The sequence below is a fragment of the Poecile atricapillus genome, chromosome 2 (genome assembly GCF_030490865.1).
Source record: "Poecile atricapillus isolate bPoeAtr1 chromosome 2, bPoeAtr1.hap1, whole genome shotgun sequence".
In the NCBI taxonomy this organism is placed as follows: Eukaryota; Metazoa; Chordata; class Aves; order Passeriformes; family Paridae; genus Poecile; species Poecile atricapillus.
The window spans coordinates 113,915,259-113,940,270 of NC_081250.1; the positions used below are offsets into that span (position 1 = coordinate 113,915,259).

Here is a 25,012-nt window from a genome sequence, read left to right on the forward strand (position 1 = left end):
GCTCTGTTCTTATTGAAAGATGGCCCTGGTTTAGTAAAGATATGTTTTGTTGGCAAAAAGTCTGCTATCATCTGGTTAAGTGGAAGGATGTTCAGACATGAAGCTAAAGCAAACATTTAAGCTTAATCTTGAAGGCAAGTGATTTACTTTGTAGCATTTCAAGGCTATTTATTTTACAGTACAGCAGCTTGTTTGCCTGGAATCAGTGTGACTCACAAAATCTTGTTAAAATGCAATATTAGGAGGAGGAAAGGGAAAAAATAAGAAAAAAAAAAGAAAAGGCAGAAAAAACAGAGCAAGTGTTAGGAGCTAGAAATATAAGTAGAAAAATAAATAAGGATTTAAACAAAAAGAATGTTAGAGAATGAGAAGATATCAAGTAAACATACATTTAACTTTATATTCCATTTGAACCCTTTAACACAGCCCTTGCTTACTCTGGCCAGCAGTTTCTCTTGCAAATAGCTTCATAGGCATCAGTGGGACAATTTCTGAGAATTACTGCATTTTTATGTCACTTAGAAGTGGACTACATAGTCTTTCAGATGATAATTAACAGAAAAAACTACAGAGTAGTCAGAAGGAAGGGAATATATATTCTATAAACTCAAATATCAGAGTACCAAAAATATAGGCTAGTATTAACCACTGGGAACTTGGAATTAATGGGCCCTTTAATACATTTGGATTTATTCCACACACAAACAGACAAATATTATTTTGCTGGCTATTTCACCCATTATTTTTCTATAGCAAAGTTGATTAATTAACGGAAATTCTAAGTCTTCATTGGTCCCTTCCCTCCTGTTCCCCCCAAGTATTCCTCTTTTTTTTTTTTTTACACTAACACAGGGAAAACATAATGCAGCTACTATTTTAAATAGAAGCAACTATTAATTAAACTAGTTAACATAAATACAAGTAGTCAGTGCTGCAGCTTTTATCAAAGCTATTAGTTTCCACACTGGCCTGATCAGCTACCAATTTTTATGTTATACAAATATGCCTAAGTATTTATCTACAAGTTTAGCCTATCAATACCATTTTGTGAAGACATTTTCACTGAATTATCTAGGTCCTAATAAATTTTTTCAGTAATGTTACAAAGAATCTAAGTTTGATATCAGCTTCAGTTAAGGAGACATTAGGTAGTCATTTATTCTCAGTTTCAGATTTCTGGTAATACATTCAGCAATAACCACCTTAAGATTTATCTCATGTGAAAGATATGTTGGATTTCAGATTTCTATGTTGATATTAGATATTACAAGACATTTTCAACATGCACTGAACACCTCACTAGTCTCTTACATTTTCCTTGGCTTAGTTTTTTCTAGGTGAGAGTTTTGCTGTGTAAATGGCTTGCTGTTGCAACAGAGCAAGTCAGTGGCAGAGTACATGAGAGCTGAGGATCTTTTTTTGCATTTTCAGCAACCAAAGATGGTGACAGGATCCTAAACAGGGCCTTCTTTGAGGTACAAGTTAAAGATGAGTCTGCCACTGCAAGTCAATGGCCAACAGCCATCATCTCTTCATCATTTGTATATAGATGTGACAACCTCCATCTGTCTCTGATGCCTGAGCAAGCAATCACAGAATTAAAGGAAAATATGTGGGTAGATGGAAGAAAGACTTAAGACCCGCAAAAAAGGATGAATTACTCCCTCAACCTCGCTGACTGCAGTGGAATGGAAGTACAACTAACAGACAGAAGACAAGGATTAAGAGCAGAGAGGTGGGCAAGTGAAATAATCTCACACAGAGTCCATTGTTGGCCATGTAATTCTCAGTCACACGCAGAAGTTGTGCTGGGAGGTTCGCATGTGGGGCTGTCAAATGTGAAAATCTACCTTTCCTAGGACTGAAGACTACTACAAGAACAGATTCTAAAGTAAGTTTTTGGGCTGCTTACTGGTTTTGGTTAAAGAAATTAATCACACTCTGTCTATGAGTCCCTATACAAAGAAACAACTGATTCCAACAAGTTCACAATCCCCTCGTCCACTTTATTCAATACTCGAACTTCCCATCACTAGGGAAGAAACATAGGAGGGTTGTATGTGCACAGAGTAGTTTTTATTTTTAGGCAGGACCTGATGATATCTAACAAAATGAGAAACAGAACCAATGAAAACTTGAGGTCTTTGCACAAAAAGACCTCTAATTAAAACAAGAGAATATTATACAGATCTCTCAGAAAACCTTTCAATAAATATGTTCCTTTTACTCTCTTAACGTTTGTTATTCCAGTATTTTCAGGTTTTGACATTTTTTTTTATTTTTCCAAATAATTTTATTATGATGTGAATATTTTTTATACATTGTCAGTTGTACATATCAGTCTACAGGAAAAAAAAATAATAAAAAAAATTATTTCTAAAATAGTAAAAAGAGACACAAATCACATTGTATTACTCTCTTTATTCATAAATGAAATGCAATTTTTTTCTTTCTGTTTCACCATTGCAAATAGCTAGGTGCAGCTATTCAGAATTTAAGTATGCTTCCTGACAGCACAAAGTGACTTTTTACTTTTAACTTTTAAAAGAAAGCAGCTGCAGCCATATTATACATCTGTAAAGAAAATACTTTGAGCTTTATTCTGCCTACCACATTTGATGAATTTATCACCACATCCTTTTCTCCAGTGTTCAACATTGGAGAAATTCTTTGATTTTGTAAGGAGCAGATATGAAGAATGATTCAATTGCATCACAAACAAGATCAGATTTCTCCTAACATCTAGCTATAAAGCATCAGAAATATATTAACAATGAAAATAACTTGCATTAAATAGTATGTGCAGACATACTAGAAAAGAAGATTGGTGGAGGAGCAAAAAGCTGCAGATCTTCCACCAGTCAATGCTCAGAACCCCTCCAGGAGGTGTCAGGTGTGTCTCACAGTAGCCTGGCCATGGGACCTTCTGAAGTCACAGGTGATCTAGCATCAATAAACTGTGTTTCAGCAGATAAAACAAGCAGCTGGTTCCCCTAATGGATCTTCCCACATCAGTGGAATCCCTCGGCAGGTTAAGAGGTGAGGAAACTGGTCTTTCTGAAAAACACACTTGAACATGCCGAGAGACATCAGGACAAAGTGGCCAAATCCTTTGACCAGCCCCTGGAAAGTCATGGATGGGGAAAGCCAGTCTATCTGCTTGCAGATGACCACAGTTTCCTGTCTCATGTCCCCAAAAATATGCAGGTAGTTATTGGCCAGTTTGAAAGTTCTGCAAAGCTCTTTAGACTTACAGTTCCTCTAAAAGAAGTGTGAATTTAGTCAAGGCCAGATAAGACTGACTGTAATGTTCAGGGTAATGAAAAATCCTCTTGTTTTTGTGCATTTCAGATGCAATGCTGCAAGTGCCAGGGTAGGAAGATGGTATATTGGCTTGGCTGGTTATCAGCTACTGTCTAGGGAAAGGATATGATGCTGATGGTGATCCACAAGGGAGACCTGTCACGTAGCTGTGTCTCTACCGTGTCTCACAGTGGGGAGATTTAGGCTGCATATCCTTGATAGGCATAACCTTGCTTCCATCAGCTCAGTCCCCAGGCTGTTCCGTGATTAACTCAATAATTCCATTTGCAGGACATGATACCTAGCTCCACAGTTCTGGGGCACAGTATATTACTGGCACTGAAGTTAGGATAATCACAGCTGAAAGGCCATGTAGTTCGTCTACATGATGACACAGCCCCTCAGGTCATTATTTACAGAGGGCTCAAATCAGAAACTCAAACACTGAAGTAACCTTTAAGCTAATCTTATCACGTAACCAACAGACTTTAGTGGGAGAAGATTACTGCTCTGTTCTGGCAAACTTGGATAACATCTCTATTGTTGTTCTCAATTTTGGCTATGAACTCTATAAAGCAAAAGAAATAAAAGCAAATAAAAAAATAAACACTCGATAATATCCTGTCTCTTCTGTGATGTACCACTGTACCAGCCTCTGCTCTCACCTAAAATGTATAAATTGTCCTTTACAAATAAGGAGATACTGCAGCTTTTACAATACTTTTGAGAAGATGCTTTGTCCTCACACTGACTGGCAGCAGAGAAAAGCAACTAGAAAACTGCTTTTTCATGGAGTAGGTGAGCAGTAATCTATAAGAAACAAATTGTGATACTGCCACAGCAAACACAGGGAAAAAATTCAGAACCATCACACAGCTAATTCAAATGGAAGGGTATTGAACAGGATTTGCCAAAACTAGCTTGCACATTTTTTACACTGTTTTCTTAAAAATATTCCTTCAAGATGTGAAACTAATAGGCTAAATTGAAGAAACTCTTCCAGATATCACAAAAAGAAAGAAATATAAATTGCTTGGGGTGTGAAAGATAATTGTAAAACATACTGCCATGAGATTTTCCAATTTCAATAATGTGTTTTAGTATTAAATTCAGGGTTGAAAATATACATATTCCTCTTCAAAGATTGCCCATATGGAGTTTCACCATTGCAATTTGGGTACCTGATCTTCAAACATTCAAAGTATTCAACAGCATTAAAGGTGGATGAAAAAGGCGGACATGCAAAGCACACATGGGTATTTCTATATGGACTTCTACATACCTTCTTCTCAAGGCCAAGATCACAAGTAATGTATTCTGGATATATATTTGATAGTCTGAGTTTTTACCACAAAGTAGAAATGCCAAATTTAAAATGGCTGAATAAAAAAGAAATTTCCTATTTCCAAGTGATGAATATGCCATCATAATATCTTCATTTTTACTATACAGCTTTATTTCAATAATATAAAGAAGCCTTTTCTAGACATTAAACTATTGATAATAATTGCTTTTTTATTTATGAAATAGTAAATTCTCTCTCACAGGTCTTCATTCCCATCTTGAAGAAATCTGATTGGCAGGTATACCCACACCAGAAACTATCTCTGCTATCCCAGGTGTATGGTGCAGAATATGTTTCATTTTCTCATGATCATGATAATATGAGCCATACTGCATAGTCTCACTAAGTAATATGAGAAGATATGTAGGTGATCTCTCTCTTCATAGAGGGTTTGCAGAGGCATGATTACTTTCTGTAGAATACACATAGCCTTTTTTAACTGCTAGGATATTTATTTTGAAACTTTATATTTTTAGGACAGGGTGAGTTTGATTCTTAATTGTCTGTTTGAAATTTGCCACTAATCTTATGTGGCCATAACTCAGCTCTGAGGTTCATTTTGTGTTTTTCTGTAACAGACCCAAAATTTTAGAGAGGTAACCCCCTGGTTTCATGAGATAAATGATCAATAATGAATTGTTCTTCATTTTTGTGATACCACATTTGTGGATTGTTAGGTTCACAAATAACTTGAGAAATCACAAATGCCCAAGTGTTGTGTTTTGTTTTGCTGTTCAGATCCAGAAGGCAACATTTCTTGTTCAATAGTAGCCCATCCTTTTTTCCCACATGACACAGTGCCGATGAAGTCAGCAGGGATGGGATGTGCCACCCAGCTCCAGGCTGCAGGCCATGAGCCAGCCAGCAATCTCCTGCAGCCAAGGCTGTGTTTATTGCACCCTCTTCTACCGGGGCCATTGCCTTACTGGGGACAACTTCTGCTTCCAGGGGAACAGCAGCTCAGTGAGGTAGTGAGAGGTGACATTTTTCAATAGAAATGCTTCTCCTGTTTTTTTCAAGTATCTTGACACTAGCAAACAAAGCTAGCAAGCTTGTTCCAAAATGAAGCTTGCAGGCTGAGAGGAGAGGAAGAGCATTTACAATATGGAATTGATCCATTTTAAGCGTTCTAGTTGGCAAATATGTTAGACAAAAAAAAAATAAAAAATCAGAGTCTGCAATAGATAATCTGGCACAAATCAGAAACAATATTTTGTAGGTGGGCCCAGCACAAAGCAAGGTCCATTAGGCTCAAAGGACACTGCAACAGAACAATGTAAGCAGACAGGAAGTCTGCACTAATAAATATGCCCATTGGGCCAGTGCCACTGCCTAGCATGGCATAGATACGTACAGAAGGATTATACACTAAATGGTGCAAACACAGTCCAGTCCATCTGTCATAAACATTAAGTCCAAAGGCCACAGGTGCAGATGGCACTAAAAAGTAAAAATTACACCCAGACAGAGACCACTTCGTGTAATATGGAGAAGAAAAAAACAGTCCAGCAAAGCAAAGCAAAACAAAACAAAACAAAAAAAATTTCACTGATTTGTTTCCAATCAATAAATGTTCTCAGAATGTCCTTGGCAATCTCTGCTCCTTCCTTTCCCGCTGTCATTGTACATGCATAACATACATTTTATTTCACAAAAGTACTTTGAGCATTCAGTATCATTTTTTATTCAGTTAAGTAGCTTTACCAGATATTTTGGCAAAAGGGAAATAATTTTAAGTATGATTCAGTCCTTCATTCTAGTATGTTGAGAATAGAATGTATTTTGCCTTTGGAGATGGAATGTTAGGCTCCAGGTATATTTTGAGGAATGTTCTCAAAATAAAAAGCTCAATAAAAAGGAGGACAATATGCTTCTCTCCCTCATAGTCCAGATAAACAGAAAGTCACATATGTTAAAGTTCTAAAGAGCAAAGAATTTCTGCTTTTAATCATTTTACATAACACTTGCACATCACATTGATTTCTCATACTGAAGTATTTGTAGATCATGTACATAAAGGTGGCTGAACACCACAGAACACACTGTACTATAGTAATATTTAATTCACCAAAGTTTTCTTCTTTTCCAATCACCATTGGAAAGCGACCAAATATCCAGAGCTAAATGGAAATAGACCACCCAAAAAAGGTTCTAAAAACTCTTCCTCCAAGTGAAAGAAATCCTCAGAAAAAACTCTGTCTCTTCAAGATTTTGTCTTTATCTACCAAACTAACTGCATCTCAAACCTGTGACAGTCAGAGTTTCAAGTTTGTCCTTTTTCAACCATACTTCGATGCAGTTGTAGAACTTGTGCAAGCACTGGTCAATTTGTCAGCTGATTAAAGGAAGGATGCCAATTCTATAGCAGCACTTAAGAAAGAGTTTTAAAATTATAAGAAATTGCTTATATCTTTGATGGGGTGTTAGACATTATTTAACAAACAAACAAAAGCCATCCAAGAATATAATCATATTCCAACTGTATAATCCCACTGAAATTCCCACTGGAAATCCCAGTGTTGTTTCAGAAAGAGAAACAGTTTTATCAATACCAATACAAATTTTCTTGCTACAAGAATAAACCTTATCTTTCCATTTTAATCAGCATTGCCCATTGTGCCTCATTCACTTTACTCATGAAATCTGACCTCCAAAAATCAATGAAAGAACCCCTGATGACTTTGCAATAGCAATATCTAAAAGATTTTATATGCAGATGTATAGGATGTGATGCCTTTTCCTTCTGGACAGAGTTAGTGTAACTGGGCAGAAGACATGGTAATCACAGAAATGATTGTACATGCTGTTTCTTTGTTGTACTTGCAGCCAAGTACTGTAAAGATCTAATAATACAGAAATGAATCAACTGAATGCTATTTCCAAAACATTAACATTCTTTTTTTAAAAAAACCCAAGCTGTACAGCTTTTAATTTTAATTTTTAATTTTAATTTTTTAAAATTTTAATTTTTAATTTTAATTTTTTAAAATTTTAATTTAATTTTAATGAAATTTAATTTTAATTGTTAAGAGGTACTACCCATTGAGCCAGTGTTTGAGTATGGTCTCTACAAGAGATAACAATGGGCAGCATCAATCTAATTTTCCTAAAGTCTCAAATTTAAATCATTTAAGAAAGGACTTTTTTTGTGGGGCTTTTTTGTTTGTTTGTTTGCTTGTTTTTATTTTTGTTGTTTTTGTTTTTTGGTTTTGTTTTTTTAAATCAAAAAGTGTGAACAAGTGACTTTGAAGACCTGTTTCTTCACGTAATACCAGAGGATTGTAGTATTTAAGCTTTGCCTTACAGCTGTGGTGAGATCCAATGTCTCATAACCAGAGCACATTGCCATTTAATTCCCATTTAACAGCTGACTAGCCAAAGTTATCTGGCTTAACCACGGATTGGAACTAGGGACTTTTCCAGTATTCAGTTTCTAAGTGTTTATTCCCACACTGACGCTGCAATGACAGCTGAGACTACAGCTACTCCTACTTGCTCTGCTACCCCTGTCCTCAGTGACCAGGAATGACAAGAAAAAAATTTCCTGTCTCATTGATAAGGTCTATTGGTGCAACTGTGAGACCTCACACTGCCATATTTTCAGTCAGCCAATTCTCATATTGCGTACAAGAACTAATAAATGTGATGCCATACCCGGCCTTCCAACAAGGCTCACTTACCACAGCAGCTGTGGTGACATTACTCACACAATATTAGAGTTCTCATTTCCCTCTAGCTCACAACTCAGGCAGAGTTTGCTCCCATTTCCATTCACACACTGTGCAAGTAGCCCTGGCAGATGGGTTCTTGTGGCAGGATGTATGGAAGGAACCTGAAGAGGTTTCAACCATCCATCACCAGCCACTATTGCCCATGCCCTTATCTCCTCATCTCCCCTTGTGCAGTTGGACACCAACAGCAATAACTAAGGATGATGATGTCTGTGTTAAGGCTCAGGAAAACAACAAGCTGCCACCTGGAGTTAAATCAACTGAACAGGACATGCTAAAACTATCCATGCAAAGTAAATTAAAAAAAAAAAAGTATTGAGAGATTATAAATGGAGAAGCTAATAAGTTATATATATTCTCCACCCAGTGAAGAATGGGTGGATTTCACAGGCAGTTGACAGACAGTTGTATGATCAGACCTCACAGACACAGGACCACTGGGGACCTTCTGGTGAGTGAAGTCACGCAAGGTCTACAGTGCCCAGGGAACTGTAGCAGAAATTCTGTGCAAGGCCATGAGCACACTAGCAATGATTTCAGAAATACTGACCTGGAAAAGTGATACAGCAAACTGGGATCAGTGGGAGGAAAAAACATTTGGGCAGGCTGTTTTTTGGGAGGAGACTGAAGCAGGAAAGAGTTAACCAGAGAGGTAAGAAATAACATCTAAAAATAGTTATTAGAAGTTATGCAAGTCCTGTGAGCAGTGCTGCCTGCTGGGTACTCCTGCATTTGATGAGCCCAGCCTGAGTCAGGTCTACAAACCAAACTTGTAAATAGACAATGCAAATATCAAACCTGCTTCTGCAATAAGGAGGAAGAGAGCTGGGCAGAGGTATTTTCCTTGGCCTAAAAGGACAGCATCTGGACAGGACAGATTGAACACTCTGGCACAACTCCAGGACTGATTACATTGGTATCTTCCCAGCCACTTCCTGGTATCTTTCACAGTATAAATCCCTACAGTAAAAGATTGATTACAACATAGTCTACATTCCTGAGTATTTTCTACCAATGACTCAAGAGGCTTAGTTTCTTTCCTTCTACTTTTAGCTCCCAGTCCTCACTGTTAGTCATGTTGATTCGGCATAAGGAAAAGGTAGACTTCCAAATATTTGTTAATCAATCTCTTTGTTCTACTGTTTTCACTTCCAAGCAAAAATGCAGCAGATTTCTTTTGATTTCCTTTTCTTTCTTCCTTAGCAAAAATATTCACATAAAATTTCAGGGAAAAAGAACAAAGCAGAGGGTAGGCATGATCAAATCAAACCAAGGCACAGCTCAGAATCCATAGCCATCTCTTCCTTAGCAAGAACATTCACTGCCCTGGCCAAACAGCTGTACTCTGTAAATTTCCAACATTCCAGGAACAACAGCAAGAGCTACTCTGCAGGAAGAATCCTTCAAGCAGACATAGGAGGTTCAGAGACATGGATAAGCCCTAGAATGCCAAATTTTTTATATTTTTCTTTACTGACTATGTGGAAACAATATTTTAGCCTTACAAATTAATAAACCACTACTTAATGATTTCTGCCTAACTTGAAGGAAATCTCTTGCAATGTTTAGTGTTTCATTAGAGCTGCTTAGCAGCCCAAGCTCACCTGATGCATATTAATGGTGAGCCTCTTTAGGAGGCAGGAGGCACTACCCACTTACAAGGAAAACATTATTTCAGAAGCTGACACACTATTATTTTCTCAGGATTGCTCTGCCTAAAAATGATTTTTTTTTTTTACCTGCAGGCATCTTTTCTAGATTAAACAAGCCCTGCTTTCACAGTGTTTCTACACAGGACATGTGCTGCTGCCTCCATTTGATAGTTCCCTGCTGAACTTGCTCCAGTTGATCAACTTCTACCTTGAATGGAGGTACCCAGAACTGGATGCATTTTTCTAGAAGTGGCCTAATGAGTACCAAATAAAAAGAAATCACAACTTTCTTTGATCTACTGGTAGTTTGCTGTTGACACAGACACTGCTTTTTTCCTTTCATCACTGTCAGCATACAATGTTTAACCCACTGTTCACCAAGACACTGATGAAGTTACTGAAATGGGGTGGGCTTCTGGACAGTTCCCTAAGTAACTCAGGTAAAAAGTTGGAGTATGAACCATTAGCCCCTGGATTTCAATGATTGATCTGTTTTCTAGTCATGTACCTGTATGTCCATCTAGTCCATAAATACACTGCATCAATATTAGGATGTCATGGGAGATTGTGCTAAAAACCTTGCTTGTCAAAGCAGATGACATCCCCTGCTCCCCTTAAACATTAATCCAGTGAGCCCTCTCATTGCATTGTCATGCTACTGTGTTGGTTAAGAATTAAAATCCATGCTACTCCAGACCACTTTTTTCCTAAAAGAACATGACATAATCATACCAGGTATAAACATTCATATTCTCTGTGGTCATCTTTACCACCAAAATTAAGCTGCCAGAAAATCTTTACTCATATGTTTTCTCTGAAGTAGCTTAAATCTGCTAGCAAAATGGAATATCTGTGACACATGCAACCACATGATTAACACTTCTATAGGAGCACTACTAATAAAATTATCACCGAGAAAAATAGAAAAAATATTTCTGAGTCAAGTTCATGGGAAATGTGTTTCAGTTTCATGCTGTTTAAAGCTGCAGTTAGTATTTTTTCAGACTTTTATCCATATTTCATCTAATTTTAATGAAGTGTTTTCTTAAGTTTAACATCTTAATTCCTGGAAAAAAAATACTTTCAATATTAATTTGTTGAAATCACAAAATATATTAATGAGCTCCTAAGTATCATTTCCCTGCAGAAATTTCAAAACATTCTGTGCAGATACATATACATATATAGAGCTAAAATATGAATGTATTGATAACAACACAATATATAAAAAATAGATAATAAGTTTTCAGAGGAGCACACTTCTTTTTCTGGACCAACATGAAATCCCCAAAGAATAGCAAAATAATATATCCAAATAACATTGCTATTTATTGCATTTTTACAGTGTTGGGAAAACCTAGTGCATAAAATTGAAACTGTGATGTGCCATCAAAAAAAAAAAAAAGAGGAAAAGGTAAATCATGGAAAAGTAAGAAAAAGAAAAAGTAAATGTACTTTTTTGGTATTTTCTCTTCTGTGAAGTCTATTCTTAACAACCCCTTGCACTATATTAACTAATCGCAAACATCTACTACAGAAGACCTTGAATTGTTACAGAGCATTGATAGAAGTGTTATTCTTTACAGTTATTCTGTACAACAGAGCAAAATAACACAGCAGTGTTAGACAAGATTTGCTAAAAGCATCAGTATCTTCTGAAGTGGTTTTGCTTGTAAACATAAACATGAAGATGTATTAAAAAAACTGAATTCACACTTATTTTATTTACAGTTGGCAGTGTGAACAAAAAACCCTTAGAAATACATGTAAGAGAAATAAGAGAAATTTTCTAGGAAAGGGGAGTGATTTTCAGAATTTCTAGAAAGTTTTAATACTGCATATTCCTCAGATTTAATGTTGAGACCATGCAGTTCCTTAGCTTTAGGTCACCACAACCCATAAGTTTGTTGCTTTTTCTTTTTGTTCCCAGGATGTGTAAGACACTCAAGATTTGTATCAGCTCTGTATGGACTTCAGCGAGAGTCAAAGAATATCAAGATTTTAGACTGGAGTCTAAAGTTTGTTCTTGACCAATGAGAAAGTGAAGAAATGAAAAACAAAAGCCTAGTATTGACTTGAGATACACAGTGAAAAGGGCAGGTAACAAACACTCAACAGAGATCAAGGATAAAGCGAAAAACTCTCAAACCCAGCTACAGGATCCAATCTAATATACTCAGGGAAAAACAGCATTTCAGTTTCTTAAAGTACATTAGGAATCAGGACACCTCCATAGATATGTTTCAGTAAAATGATAGAACCACCAAAAATGAAACTGTTATATTGGCATTTTCTTGAGATACATGTCTACATTTTCCAAAATTATACCAATTGCTTCAGCTGTCCATTTATTCATGAAACGAGTGAAAAATCTATATTTCTTTTCCTCCCAATCGAATGTGTAAAATTAGGGTTTATTTGCCCACATTTAACATTCCAGTTTATTGGCTCTAATTTATTTATTTCAAAATCCACAGATTGATAACGTAATTACCAGCAAGGAGCCTGAATTTATTCAATTGCTGGTGCAAATGCCACAGTTTCCTTGTTTACATAAGGAGATTTTCACTAGCACTGCTATCTCAGTCACTGATCACCACTGACTGAATCAATGCTATTCCCATCTGGACACAAGCCCACATTTTTTTGATATGTGCCTAAACAGAATGCAAAGCTTTATAACTGAATGAAAGATACCTTCATTTCAGGTAACATAAAGATACTGGTAGTCACTCCTACACCCATATGCACTAAAAATAAAGAAATATATCTCTGAGTTAAACAAACATAAACGTGGTTATATAGTGGCAGGATAATTTAACTATGCATAGCTACTTTGCAGGGAAGAACTTCTACAAACCAGCAAAAAAACCACCCCGAAAAACAATAGATCAAAGATACCAGAAGAGAGGCAAAAAAAAAAAAAAAAAAAAAAAAAAAAGAGAACATGATGTTACTATACCAGTATGTATGAATGTAACACCACAATCAAGAAAATATCAAACATTGCTCTATGAGAGACTGGGAACTTCAGTGATAAGATAGACCTTCTGTTTCTTGGTCATGAACAGCTTGGCTCTAAACCTCCATCTTTGGTCAGGATGCAGAAAAAACACCAAATTTCTAGTATAGCTTTGCACTTGACTAAACTACACATTTTCAGCAATGTTATTTTGGTCTCTGAATTTTAGGGGTTTGCATTCAATATGTTACAAAAAGAAACAAAATTAAAAAAAAAAAAAAAAAAGAAATAAACAAAAAAGCTGACCGGATGTTGATGAAATTTAACAAACAAGCAATCTTTATTAAAGAAAGAGTCCACTTGGACTTTTGGGCTTCAACATCAACTGCCTAAAACCAGAGCACTGAGTATTATAAAATAGAACCTTAATTTCAACCTCTGCATTACTTTTCAGGAAAGGCAATTGAGGAGAAGGGCTCCCTCCCAAAAATAACTAATGAAGATAATCAGTTACTGCAATTGAGCACTTCTGCTGTGGCTCAGCTAAGCACAACTTCACACAGCCTTTTAAACTAACAAAAAATGAGAGAGATATGAAAATACCAGCTGGAAAATATCATTTGTCAAAATGCTATGGACAACAGAGCCTTTGTGGGGAAAGGAGGTGGATTTGACTTTTGTATTCACGACTATTTTTTCAAAACACAATCAAATCCAGGAGTGAAATCAGTACTTAAAGTTATTTCCTCAGTTTTAAATAAGAACTGAATTGAGAGGAATTTAGTGCAAAGTTTTGGTAAAAATTTCAGCTCAAACTGGAAATTGTCATTTGACTTACCATCAGTTGTATGCCACTCTATTAGATTGGATCCTGTGTTATGAAAAAGAAATGAGACTATTTCTAAGTTTCCTTTGCCCCAGGGAAAAAAAAAAAAAAAGTGAAACGAGCCTGTAGAGGTTCTGGTCTCACCACTGATTCAAACAGGAGCACTTCATTGGCTTCAGCAAATCCAGCACTTTATGCTACATGTATAAAGGGAGATATTGACATGAAAACACGTGCATTGGAAAACCTGTGTGCGATGTTACACAGAGGATTGTAACAGCAGTATATCACGGGTCAGATATGCAACAGCAGTTTATAACATCTCTCTCTCCTTCCCACCTCAATTTATACTGCTGATAGCTGCTACAGCTAGCAGGGAATCCCTCCCTTTCAGTAATCCCCTTTAAAGCCCTTGGAGCTTCCTTCACACTCATGGCACTCAGCACAAGTGCCTGTGAGGAAGGGTTGCAGAGTCTCTGTCTGGTTCTTTTTTCACTTTTAAGAGCATAGTAAAGCAAATGAAAAGAAAGTATGATTTTCAAAGGTGTTGGATTCTTTCCAATGCCTCCATAATCAATTTTAAAAAGCACATGAAAGGTAAGTAGAACAAGTGAAGAGGATTTTGAAGAATATTTACTGTTTGTATGTCTCTACTCACTTTAAAGGTACAGGAAATTTCTCCCTAACATCATAGACAGCAGATGAAAATTGGTATTAGAATCAAAGTAGAACATAACCCCTTTTATCTGGTGATAATCTTTTTGCAATTCCTTGATATTCAACAATCACAGTTTAATAGCAACCTACTTTTTAAAGTACTTAGTTAAAGTGTAAGGAAATAGAATGGGGGCAGGCAGGTTGCTCTTTCTAGATCCACAGAAAGCTGCTTGAACAGAAGCTTTTCAGAGAGGAGACTTTGCAGCTAATATATATTGAAGGATCTTTTCATGAACAGACTATAGGCCGTGATTCTTTTCCTTGCTTTAAATCACAAAAGGAAACCACGAGCAAACAATGGCTTTAAAAAGAGAAACAAAAGATAATTCAACTTTATATAGAGTCTGTTTGCCTCCCCACACCCCTCTGCATATCTGTATGTATACACGAGGAAAAGACTTTTAAAACACCATATAATGATAATTATCCAATTTTTTCATTTCTCAAAAATGAGAAAAAATCTGTTGTTACTCAAATATTTGAAAACTTGTTCTCTAAAAATTATACTTTCTCCTACTTTTTTTTTTTTTGCTATTTAGCCATCAGTTAGACATAGTTATCACTACAATATATATAAAAAGCATTACACATTGGTTTCAAAAATGATTCCACCAAATAAGGTTCCTAGCATCTGTCTGCTAGCTATAACATGCAACAAAATGTGTTTTGTTGGTTAAATTGATCTGTTTAAACACTGTGACATTATCATATTATCACAAATATATTTAATCTATCTTTTGAAGGGGATAGCAATATTGGCTGTAAGCCACTGTAAGCCTTTACTCTATTTTAAAGGAAAAGTTAAAGATCAAAAGTAGAGAGCATAAATACACAAAGCCTTGGCACTCTCCTTCCATTTCAGCACTCTGCACTGACCTCTACTGGTTTCTCCACTTTAGGTTTCATCAGTATGAAACTATACACTTTCATTGAGCTTTTGCACTCTCTTCAAATTCAGGGATGAAGTACATTGCATCACATGCTGCTAACTTCTCCTTGACTTAAGGTCATAAAAGGATCAAGTTTACACCTATTGTGTAGGCAGTTTACCTGTACTGAATGAGACACTGATAAAAAAAAACACATCACAGTATATATGCAGCTTAAACCTGAAAACTCTATCTTAACACATTTATTATTACTAATTTGTTTTTTTTAATTTAACTGCTATCTCATGTCTCATGTTTGAGACATGAATTGCCTTATACAATTCCAAACATCTGACCTATGACGAAGAGCAGAAGTACTACTGCAACACAAATACCAAAGTTGTGAATATAAATTTAACATCTTTAATCATCCCCATCTGAAATACTTCTGTTTCATAGAACGTGCTTCTCTCTAGAAGGTTTTTCAGTACAAATATTTGCTTTAATTAGGGCAGACCTTGCATCTTTCATAACCACACACCAATGGATCGAGGTACAGCAGCAGGCTTGGCAATATAAAAGTATCACTGAAAACTCTTTGTCAAACCAAAGTCATTACCCTGTCTTATTGGGAGGAGTGATGAACTCACCACATCTTTTATACAACTAAATTAAATTTAAACCAACCATTTTTAAACTAATGACAAGGAAAAAAACAACCCTAGTTCTTTATATGCTTTACAGTAAAAAGCAACTCTAGTTAGTCATAAGTAAGTGAGCAAACTTTTCCATCCTCATTTACCAAAGAACACTTTCGTTGTCAGCAAAACCCAAAACTTTCCAATTTTAAAAGCATATTTTTAGATCTCTTTGTTAAGAAATTCTTTTAAGTATGAATAACATACTTCTTACATATCATGAGAACTCGATTTCCTCTCACTTCTCCACTGATGGCTCTAAACAAACTTAATTTTTTTCATTCACCTGTACTGTCTGGAGAAAAACCCCGACAACTGCTGAGCACAAAAACAATGAAGCATTGTTGTTCTGTTGAAATAGATAGTAAAGCAGATAACATATTGTTAATTCAATTTTATAACAGCAAGTTCCCTATTATTCACGAAGCTATTTTGTGCATTTTTCTTTCATTTTCCATAAAAACCTTTCTACATCCTGGATATAAAACCCCCTCAGCCCGGAGGTGCTGGTGCCCGTGCGCAGGCCAGCAGAGGGAGGAGAGGGGGTGCCCGCAGCGCCCGCAGCCCCCAGGGCACCGCACCCCCTCTGCTCTGCCTCCACACACCATCAGCTTCACTGGCCGTGATGGAAACCCGCTCCTGGCCCTGCCCAGAGAGCTCCATGGTTCTGCTTTGCGTCGCTTCTCCCCTTACCTTCACCCGGGGACTGAGGACGGCTGTCCGCAAGGTTGCTGTCGCCTGGTCTCGCTGGGTTTGCCACCGCTCCGATACTCACGCTGCTGCTCCTAGGACTTGGATGAACAACTGGATCTGATCTGCTTATTGTCTGCTGTGTTAGAAAGAAAACATTTTGATGGTCTGTCTCTAGAACTGGGCCTTTGCTCAATGAGCAAGTTCATAATAGTTCTGAGATTTGCAAATCAGCCTCTTTTTCCACTTGTGGGAAATTGAAAATATCATTAAAACTTCCTATAACTTAAGAAGGACTGAAAGACATTGATTTTCACTAAACAAGGTGTTGACTGGTTCACCATGAGACTTCTTCTTTCCAAAAGGCATTTTAAAGCAGTACTTTCGTCCAGCTCTGTGCAAAATATTCCACAACAGCCCCAATAACTTTTTTCCTTACCTCTGGTATTCCAGTGAGGTCACATTCTGTTAAAAACATCCTGTCAAGCTTGGTACAAAAGGGCTCCAAAGAATCAGAATGCAGAAGCTATGCAACTTGCTGACTAACTTTGCTCTGTGTTATTTACCAACCACACAAAGAAAATGCTGTCTATTCAAAACACAGTTCAAAACTCTCTTCACAGAAAGTGAGTGAACAAACAGTCCCATGTCCGATGCTGTAGTCACATCTCCCATGAGGCCCGGTGATAGCTCTGGGGCATGGGACGGAGTGACACCACCAGCAGTCACTACAAGGCACTTTTGTAAACAAGTAGTGTGTGTGCAGAGGAGAAGGAGGAGGAGGAGGAGGAGATGGGTGTTACTCTTTCTCTGTCTTAACATTATGCTTTATTTGCTTTATCAAGTTGAAGCAGAACTTCAGTCTACTTGGTGCATTTGCTATAGTCCTTGCACAGGATTATCCTCATTATAACTTTAATTTTCTTCCAGAAAGGAGCTAAAAGGAACATATGGAATTTTTGCAGGATCTAGATTTGGAATCCTGGAGCTCAGTTATGTAGCAGAAGTTAGTTCACAATCTTCCAGACTCATCACAGAAACTGAATGACTTAATCTATTTCATGACCAGAAAAAAATCCAAAATGGTCTAAATTCATCTATTCTTTGTAAATTCTTACCACACTAGTTCAAAGCCACACCTTGGCAGAGAAGCAGAAATGTCTTTTTCAGTCCCCTATAGGAAGAGAAAAACCATACAGACCGAACACTTCCAGTACTGACCACTGGCCTCTACTCACACCAAGCCACTCCAGTGCCTTTCCTTATACTTACAATAAATCATAAAGAACTGTTTCCAGATTTGGAAGGATAATTGTTATCATTAATCCCTTTGTAATTTCATTTTTTAACTGTCAGACCAGCACTGGAATCCTATTTTTGCCACACAATCCAAACCATCCTCACTTCTTATCTCCCAGGTATCTCTTCACATGCTTGACTTTTTTGCCTTAACATTTCTTTAGTAAATATTTTTTTGATATGTTTTCAAAGGTCTAAAAGACAGGTGTTATAAAACACCTGAAATGTAGGTTTGTGACAGAAAAATATGAGACATAGTGACATTATGATGTAAAATAAATTCAGGTCGGAATTTTTTTTTATAGGATCTTGATCTGCACCTTTATAAACATTTATAGGTTTGTGACATAAGTTATTCCAAATCTATATTCCAGGGATGACATAAACCACATTCAACTGCTGGTATTCTTTAATAGCTGAATGGTCCATAACCAATAATTGGATAACAAAACTATAGCTTTTAAAATGTAAAGGTTTTCTAGAAATACATAAACCCTTGAAATACCTAGATACATTTCTTTCATGCAAACTTGAAAACAATATCTCTAAAATACTAATGGTGAATGATCTTGCAAGTAAAAATGTCCAAGTAACTTAGGATTTCTTAAAAAAATATGATTGTTTCTCAGTATTTAACCATCAACCAATTTTCAGTTAGAGCTGTGCCTTGTCAAGCAATTCTCCATTCTCCAAAAGCATCTACTTACAGATATCAAGTGAACTTCCACTTGTCCTTAATAGCTGAAGATACTATACCAGTTGTTATTGCTTTTTAGTCTATAAAAAGCCAATAGGAAGATTTCCACTGATCTTCAGGGTTTTTTTTTTATATTTCAAGTTTACAGTATAAGTTCTTCTCATGTCATTAAAATTAGAAATGTACTATAGAAAAGTATACATGCAGGCTTCCCCTTTCCAAATAACCTCAATTTTCCACTTGATTTTCTGTGTGTCAGGAGCACATGTCCTGCCTACTAAAATACTGCAGAATGTAGTAAGTTAATTATTTTCATGTATCACGATGAAGTCAGAAAGTCTATAATCCCTGTTTTATGGACTGGAAAAACCTTAGTTACATCTTTCTCTTAAGCTTTTTCTGAGGCTTAGAACCTATTTTTGAATAGGTCAGAACCAACATACTGAAGGCTGTACACAAGAGCCAGGTCTATAAAACATTTAGACTCTCAAGCCCAAGTATCTGATGATTTTTTCTTCTCTGTTCCTGATCCTGTAACAAACTTTTGAAAGGTACACTTTACTTTTATAGGGAACTCTACCAAATTACATGAGTTAAAGAAATCTAGCAATTAAAATTTTGTTCAGATAACAGTTCTTCATATAATTCCAAGAGAATTTTTTTTTTTTTTTTACTTTGTTGATCCTTGTGGATTCCATCCAACTCAGGATATTCTATGATTTTATAAAAATCAGCAACACTGTCGGAAGAGAGCAAAAAGTGGAGATGTCACTGTGCTAGAGAGACAGTTTCACGTTCTCTTGTTTAATGCTGTGGATTTCTGTTCTTTGATGCACCCGAGGTTATGTTTGCCATAACTTTATTTCGTCATTTGCAACCTGGCTTTCTACATCCCACACACAAAATGGCACTCACTGAAGGGTGGCCTTTAGTCACTGTCCTTCCTCTGAATCCTTTCTAGAGATAGATGCCTGTTCCCTTAATTTTTGACATCAGTGACTCCCTTCATCCTCACAAGGATTATCAGATTGTTTTATTCACGAGTCTCAAAACTGAGACAGCAAAGTCCGGCTCAGATTAGAAGTTACTCCAATCTGCTCTCGCAATCTATTAATTTAACAAGACCAGCTCCAGTCTATATGTGTGTTTTTCAAGAATTGCCAGATACTTCAGTCTCATGGAGAAAAAGAGTTAGAAAGTTTAAGTTTTGATATTGATTTGCCAAATCCCTCACATGGGAGCTAAGATGTGAGCCTAATATGCCAAATTAATTAATTAATTAATTAGTTTTACTAATATTAAAGCCTTTAATTCCAAGTACTCTTCCCTCTGTCCAAAATAGCTTCACCAAATAAGAACTGAGATGAAGAAAGATTGATACTAAATATGCACAGACAGGACACCTGTCTGATACAGAATTTTCTGGGGATGACAAGCAAAGCTAGCAAACAAAAATGGAAGGAGGTAGAAAGAAAAAAAGGAACAAAGTGTTGCTTCTGGCTATTCACAAAATATACACATCACTTTAAAAAATAAATAAAAATACACATACACAAAAATCAGGCAGGTCATGGATAAAACAGGTATCTCATAACTCCAGGAGCCACACTGGATACCAAACACCCACATGCTCCCATCAGGTGGTTTAAAAAATAAAACAAAGAAAGATTTTTAATAATCCAATGCTTCCTCCTGTTCCATGTAATTACCATGAATTACAGTCTGGAGTGATTCTGTAGAGAGGGCTGAGGGGACTGAGGTGAATTTGAAACAGATAAAAGCTGGGCAAACCACTCCAGTAGTCAGGCTCATGCAAAAGTACTAAACCAGAAACAAATGCTGCCGATGCTTTTGTTCTGGTCTTTTACTGAAGCTTATTCTGGCCTTCTGATGTGCCTCCTATAGGTTGCCTCTGCCAGGCAACTGTGCATGTGCTCACAGTCCCAACTGCTAGCATCACATTTATTTATTTATTTTCAACCCAAATAAACTCTTAATGGCTTAACATAAAACATTTGGATTTTTTTTTTTATTTTTTAAGCACACTAAATAATAAAAAAGCCAGAAGCACAAAAGGCCATAAGGGAATGAAAGGGATGATTGTTCAAAGCTCTATTAAAAGGTTTGTTGCTTTATTTATATATATTTTTTAACAACACAATTTCAGAGCCTTTTAAAGAAGACTCCTCCTCCCCAGTTGCCTGCCAAGATAGTACTTAGCTGAGGGAGGGAGAGCCTCCTCTTTAAAAGAAGATGGTATCTATTAGAGAGAGAAAGGAAAGAGAGATATATAAAAAGGCTTTCCCAAAAACAGTTGTCCAGAAGGGTCAGTGAAAAGAAACAAAAGGTATGAGACGACAATTAAATGGAAAGAAGATGAGATCATTAAAGCAGAGCACACTGAGAGGAGAGGTTTTTACAGCGAAAATTGTTCTGTAAAGGTCATTTTAGTTACTGTATTATACTAACCAAGGCCCATATTTAGGCATCTGTCAGGTAGTAATTACAAAGCGCTTCACAAAATTAACTGTGAAAGCCCTCTTTCATGAGGTAGGTGAGGGACAGAGACCCACTTGTGGGCAGGCAGAGACCAGGTTATTTCCACAGAACACCAGAAGACTCTTTGACAGCATAACGTTACAAAGCAACAGGCACAGAAAGATTAGTCTTCCTCTTGGTATGTTGCATTATTTAATTGCATTTATCAATTTGTCTGGGTAGAAGACATTTCAAGTGCAGTTAAAATATCTAGAGATAAAGCTGAGGTCCATATTGGCTCTCTTTTCCTTTAGAAGAAAATATTACAGTCTAGGTTTCACTCTTAAAATAAGTTCCTCCAAAAATTGTCACTGGTTGAAAGCCTGTTTTCTCAAAGTGCTGTCAGTAATCACCATCACAGACACGATCACAAACCCCCAGGTAAGTCATGGAATTCTGAGTAAATGCTGCCAAATGAGCTTTGGCATTAACAGGCTAGGGCTGACACAGTGGCCACTGATGACATGTCCATGGTGAGTTTTACTGCCAGGGGATGGTCTGTGGTTTTTTCTGGCTGGATTTCTGTACAGCTCATGACACCACTCCAGACATTAGGAATGATATATCTCTGTTTTGAGTATGAGAAATCTGTGCAGCTGAGGAGGCAGTGTGAAGAGCTGCACCTTTCCTGGTGGGCTACAATCAGCTACATCAGCTTGCACTGTCAAAGCCATTGGACTCTGGGGCAGTCTACATTGCAAAAGGGGTGCAGAAGCCTTTGATACTTCCCATCTTTTAAGAACAAGAAAGAAACTAATGCAAGAAGATATTTTCATTGTAGCTTTGATGCAACAACAACAAAAAAATCATCCAGCTCCCAAAGACAGGTTTATTAGAAACACCTCTGTTTCAGAAATGAAATTTCATCCTGTGAACCTAAAGACAGCTTTCATTTTCCTTCAGGTGTTTTATGATATGAAGCACCTATTTTAGTGACAATCTCCAAATCAACTCGGCTGGAAACTTTTAAAGGAAAACAACTGAAAACTTTTCAAGGACTCTTAGGTTCTCAGACTGATACCTTAAACTTAGTGTAAGGGTTATAGATTAAGGTGCAAACAAATTCTTCAGAAATTATCCTTTTCCTTAACGGGTTATTTTTCGCCTGAGTTTGATTTCCTAAATTTCTCAGGTCCTGAGATAGAGATTAGGAGATGGAAAAGACTTTGAAAAGTGGTATGCAAAGTGACTTTCTGCATGACACAGCTCTGAAGCTGCTAGCACATTAACCTGTGATTGTGAGATCAGGGCAAACTCCAAGCTAGGGTCCTTTTTCAGTGTTACCCAGTTTACTGGGCCTCTCCATGGAAAAAGAAAGGATCCATTACCTTATTTATCTACTGAAGGAAAACAGTGCAATCTTTCCTAAAGGAATCTTTGAAAGTATCTGAAATAATCCGAGGTTACACAGGTTAAACTAGAAGACTTCTGTTGAAAAGAATATGTCTTGTACACCAGAGTCTTATAAATTCTTTTTTTCTTGTATTGTACTGTTTTTAGTGAAACAGTGACTAAACTATGGTACATGCTGTGAGGCCATGCAACTCCTTGGAAAATCCATTAAATCCATTAAAATTAGTGAAAAGAGAGAAAAGTGAAATTGTGTCCAACAGAAAGTACAGAGAGACTTCCAGTACCTAAGGAAATTTCCTTTTTATGTGGCATGGCCAGGACACTGCAATTTCTCTTTACCATCCTGAATAGACAATGGGGTCTGTGTCACCTGCAGCTGTTGAGACTGGTGTTTCTTGCTGGCTGAAGGAAGGAGCCCTGGCAATGCATCCCTCAGCAGGGAGTGTCACGGGAGACAGAGAGGCTCAGCACTCATGAGGCCTACAGAGACTACACAACAGACAGCAGTGATGACTGCAGTCACGGGCATGAGCCTCCCAGGACAGCAGAGCAAAAGTGCTGCCTCTCACTGAGGCAAAGATTCACTTTGTTCAGAGGTGCTTCAGTGGGCATTGAAGTACAAGGCTGCGTGGGGCACGCAGTGCGTGGCTTCCCCCTCAGTTTCCAGATAAGCTGCTTAAATCCATTTAGATGTCTCCAGTGAATTTTGTGAGTAGAGAGCCCTCACGGGGAAGGTGTTCATTTCAGAATCCTCACTTTAAAAAAGAGTTTGTGTGAACTAATCACGAGCTAATTAAGAACAATATGGGAACTGCCTTTTTGGAGAGCCATTAGTAGGAGAGACCATCTTGCTATGAGTTTCTGAGGACGAAGGGGCCAACACTTGACTCGCTAGATGTACAGAAAAGTCTCAAGAGGCTTAAAAAGTGCGGATATATGAGGGTGATGATGGTTTTTTCAGCGCTTGCTTTCTGGTTTGCGAAAAGCTTGGGCTGCCACCCAGTGGAGACAGGTACAAATTTTGTACCAATTTAGCTTCCCAGTCACAGTAGGACAGCTGGCTCTCTAGCTCTCCAGTAGTGGGAAAGGGAACACCTTAATGAGTCTATTGCTCAGTGCCCACCAGTTATTCTGGATCACTATATTCCACCAAAAAGTTCAAATATATATTTTTAAATGCTAACTTAGGATCTTAGACTGAAATTTTGCCTTGCATGTCTGCAGTGGTAGTTTCTGTAGGACAAAATTATGTTGTTGAATAAATTTCCTAAAGAAATAGTGCTAAATACTTGTTCTATTATTGTTTTGGCCGTAATATAACTTTTATTCTACAGGGTTTTTTTGGCACTCTTTATGACCAAATATAGGATTTTGCACAGATAGGATCACTTGCACTATAATTTTACTAACAAAAATATACAGCAAGAGCAACTGACATTCCTGCAAAACCTCTAAATCAAACTTGAAATACTGTCAGGATAGATAAGAAAGAAATTCAATCTCATGTATTAACAAGAAAAATTAGGTACAATTCAACATCTACACAGATTTATGTAGGTGCTATATCATTTTTCTTTCTATTAACTCATATCTGGCATACTGCTGCTCTAGTACAAACCTACTTTCTGATTTGTTTTATCTTTAAGCATTAAAAATAGTATTTCAAACAGTATTTTGAACATCTTTCTTGTGTACAAGAATAAGAAAGTGGAACTTATGGGGGACAAAGTTAAACAATCTAGTCTCTTGACAAGTTGCGAATGGGGAAAACCAATTCTCTGACCAGATATGTCAGATTTTACAGAAAACCTCTGGTATGTTGGAAATTTCCCGCCCCCCCCCCGCCCCTTTGTCTGGACAGGTGTGCAAATGTTTTATGTTTGATTGCAAATAAGATCCTTTCCCTTGCATGTATTACTCTTGCTTTCAAATCTGCACTTCATCAAACTAAGAAACACTAAGCATGCTTCGGCATACTAAGAAAGTGTTGTTCAGATTTCTGGAATGTCATTAACTACCAGATCAGGAATCTTGTACTTGCTTATTAGCAGTGTCTTCTGTTAAAAGCTATTCTACTTATGATATTTATTAACCAAAAAAGACATTTGTCTACTTTAAAGCTCTGTGGTTAAGGCATTCACTTGGGACACAAACTTTAGACTCTTGCTTCTATTCTAACATGACAGAGTGTTTTGAAGCCCATCTCTCATTCTTTCTGTTTATCCCATGTAGTAAAAAATCCCCTACATTGTCACATAGCCAGATTATATTCCCAGGAGCATCCCTTCTGGGTCAGATTACAGAATATAAGAATGTATCTTTTGTCAGGTTA

At 37.0% G+C, this 25,012-nt stretch overlaps 1 protein-coding gene across 2 annotated transcripts in view; it reads right to left on the reverse strand.

Moving 5' to 3' along the window:
- ST18 (ST18 C2H2C-type zinc finger transcription factor) overlaps positions 1-17,295 on the reverse strand; it is a 166,308-nt gene extending 149,013 nt beyond the window's left edge. Inside the window, exons 1-2 of one of the 2 annotated variants that reach the window (XM_058832378.1) lie at positions 17,233-17,295; positions 16,797-16,932 (exon numbers count right to left, since the gene is read on the reverse strand). In XM_058832378.1, the coding sequence (XP_058688361.1) occupies positions 16,797-16,932; positions 17,233-17,271 (175 nt within the window). In that variant the 5' untranslated portion in view covers positions 17,272-17,295. Of the gene's footprint in view, positions 1-16,796; positions 16,933-17,078; positions 17,138-17,232 lie in introns of those variants that run through there. The other variant, XM_058832377.1, reaches the window with a different exon arrangement.
- Between the last annotated feature and the right edge of the window lie 7,717 nt (positions 17,296-25,012).